At 36.4% G+C, this 2,112-nt stretch overlaps 1 protein-coding gene across 1 annotated transcript; it reads left to right on the top strand.

Annotated features, from left to right (window-relative positions):
• The first annotated feature begins 437 nt into the window (after positions 1–437).
• LOC149242398 (uncharacterized) lies at positions 438–1,466 on the top strand. Its single transcript, XM_089370818.1, has one exon. It carries the CDS (start codon positions 438–440, stop codon positions 1,464–1,466), a length of 1,029 nt encoding a protein of 342 aa, XP_089226944.1.
• Positions 1,467–2,112: the final 646 nt, after the last annotated feature.

A 2,112-nucleotide genomic window follows, 5' to 3' on the forward strand; every position in this document is an offset into this window, starting at 1 on the left:
AGGATCCAATGTAATGAACTTGGACAATGATTGTAATTTTAAAGTACCTAGATCTTCTTCCCATGATATGGAAGATTCAGTTAATCAAATTGCATCAAACCAATTTGAGTCTGTGGGGGGGTCTATTTCTGAGAGGAGTAAGAGGCCCACTAGTTTTGCTCAGGAACAAATTTCTAAAATCTACAATGTAGTACATAGGGATGAGGGTGATGATGCTATTGCTGATTTTTTTTTATGGCAAATGGAATTTCATTTAATGCTACTCATTCTCCACATTACAATGAAATGTGCGAAAAATCATAGTTGCTGGGCCAGGATATGCACCTTCAAATTACAACAAAATGAGGACATCATTGTTAGATAAGGGGGTGACAAGAATGCATGAGCTTATGGACCCCCTTAAACAATCTTGGATTTATTCAGGATGTTCAATAGTTATGGATGGTTGGAGAGACATTCAACAAAGGCCATTGTTGAATACTATTGTTACATCTCCAGCTAGGCCCTATTTTTTAAGAGCAGTTGATTATCGTGGGAAACTAAAGGATGCTACCTTCATGTTTGAAGTATTGAAAGAAGAAATTGATGAGCTTGGCCCTTCAAATGCAGTACATGTAATCACAGATGCAACGCTTATTTGCAAAGTAGTGGGTTTGATAGTTCAAAGTCGATATAGGCATATCTTTTGGACTCCTTGTTATGTACATGCCTTGAATAATGTCCTCAAAGACATTGGTAAAATATTTTCGATTGGAAAAATAATTTTAGATGCAAGAGATGCACAAATGTACATTTGCAACCACAATGTCTCTTTAGCAATCTATAAGATGTACTCAAGGAAGAGGTTTTTGAAACCCGCAGAAACAAGATATGATACATACTTCATTCTTCTTCAACGTATGGTTGAGGTGCATGCATCCTTACAAACCACTATTGTTTCCCAAGAGTGGAATGCATGGTATGAATCTAAATCAATGCATGCAAAGAAGATAAGAGAGAAAATTCTCAATGATGATTGGTGGTCTAATTGTAAATATGTTGTTTCTTTCACAACTCCAATTGTGGAGTTGATTAGATATGCAGATTCTGATTCCCCCACCCTTGGAGAAGTTTATGAAAGTATTAATAGCATGGTAGGTAAGATAAGGCACATCATTTGGGATAGAAACCCCTCTTTGGAGTTCTTCAATGAAATTCATAAGAAAATAAGGAAGAGATGGATCAACCTTAATACCACTCTTCACATGGATGCTTATGTCCTTAATCCAAAGTGGTATATGGAGAGACGAAACAGAGTTCTACCCATTGATGATGAAGAAGCGAATCAAGGCTTTCTTGATTCCATATGCAAAATCTATAAACCTAATGAAGCAACTATAATGCGGGAACAATTTATTGATTTTTCTACCTTAAACCCTTCCAAATTCTCTCAAGATGCAAAGGTGGACATCAAAATTTATGCATAAAGGAATTCCTCTGGATGGTGGAGAATGTATTGGGGGAAAGCCCAAGATCTTCGAAATCTTACCTCACATTTGCTATCTCAGGTTTCTAGTTCATTAGCAGCTGAAAGGAATTGGTTTACTTATAGTTTCATTCACTTTTTTAAGAGGAATATGCTTACCTCTAAGAGAGCAAAGAAATTGGTTTATATGCATAGTATTCTTCGACTTTTCTCAAGGAAGCAACCTGAGTATTTAGATGGCCCTACAACAAGATGGGATGTTGATGTTGAGGAGGCTTCTCAGATTGATGATGATGAGGATAATCCTTCACCAGATGCAGGTTTAGTTGGCATACCTTTGGGTAGCATTGCAGGTGATCTTGATATTGATGATGGTGATGATGAAATTGGAGTGCCTAGCGAGGCTCAAGGTTATATGGATAGTCTTGATGCTGAAGATTGCACTTTATGATCATCTTCAACTTTAGTCTTTAATGTTATGTTTTGGCCTTTGAGCATTTTTGGACCATGTATTACTTTGCCACTTTGGGCATTTGTCATTTTTTTACTATGTACTACATTGGGCATGCTAGCAATATGAATATTAATATGATGAGTTCTTTGATTTTCACTATGTTTCTTAAATTCAAAAGTGTCTCTTGAATCAT

The sequence above is a fragment of the Pinus tabuliformis genome, chromosome 8, assembly GCF_031772625.1.
Source record: "Pinus tabuliformis cultivar Carrire ecotype Pingquan chromosome 8, CPIR1, whole genome shotgun sequence".
Taxonomy (NCBI): domain Eukaryota; kingdom Viridiplantae; phylum Streptophyta; class Pinopsida; order Pinales; family Pinaceae; genus Pinus; species Pinus tabuliformis.

Excerpts from the sequence above, each read along its gene's own strand:
- LOC149242398 (XM_089370818.1), top strand. The coding sequence starts at position 438 with ATGGATGGTTGGAGAGACATTCAACAAAGGCCATTGTTGAATACTATT.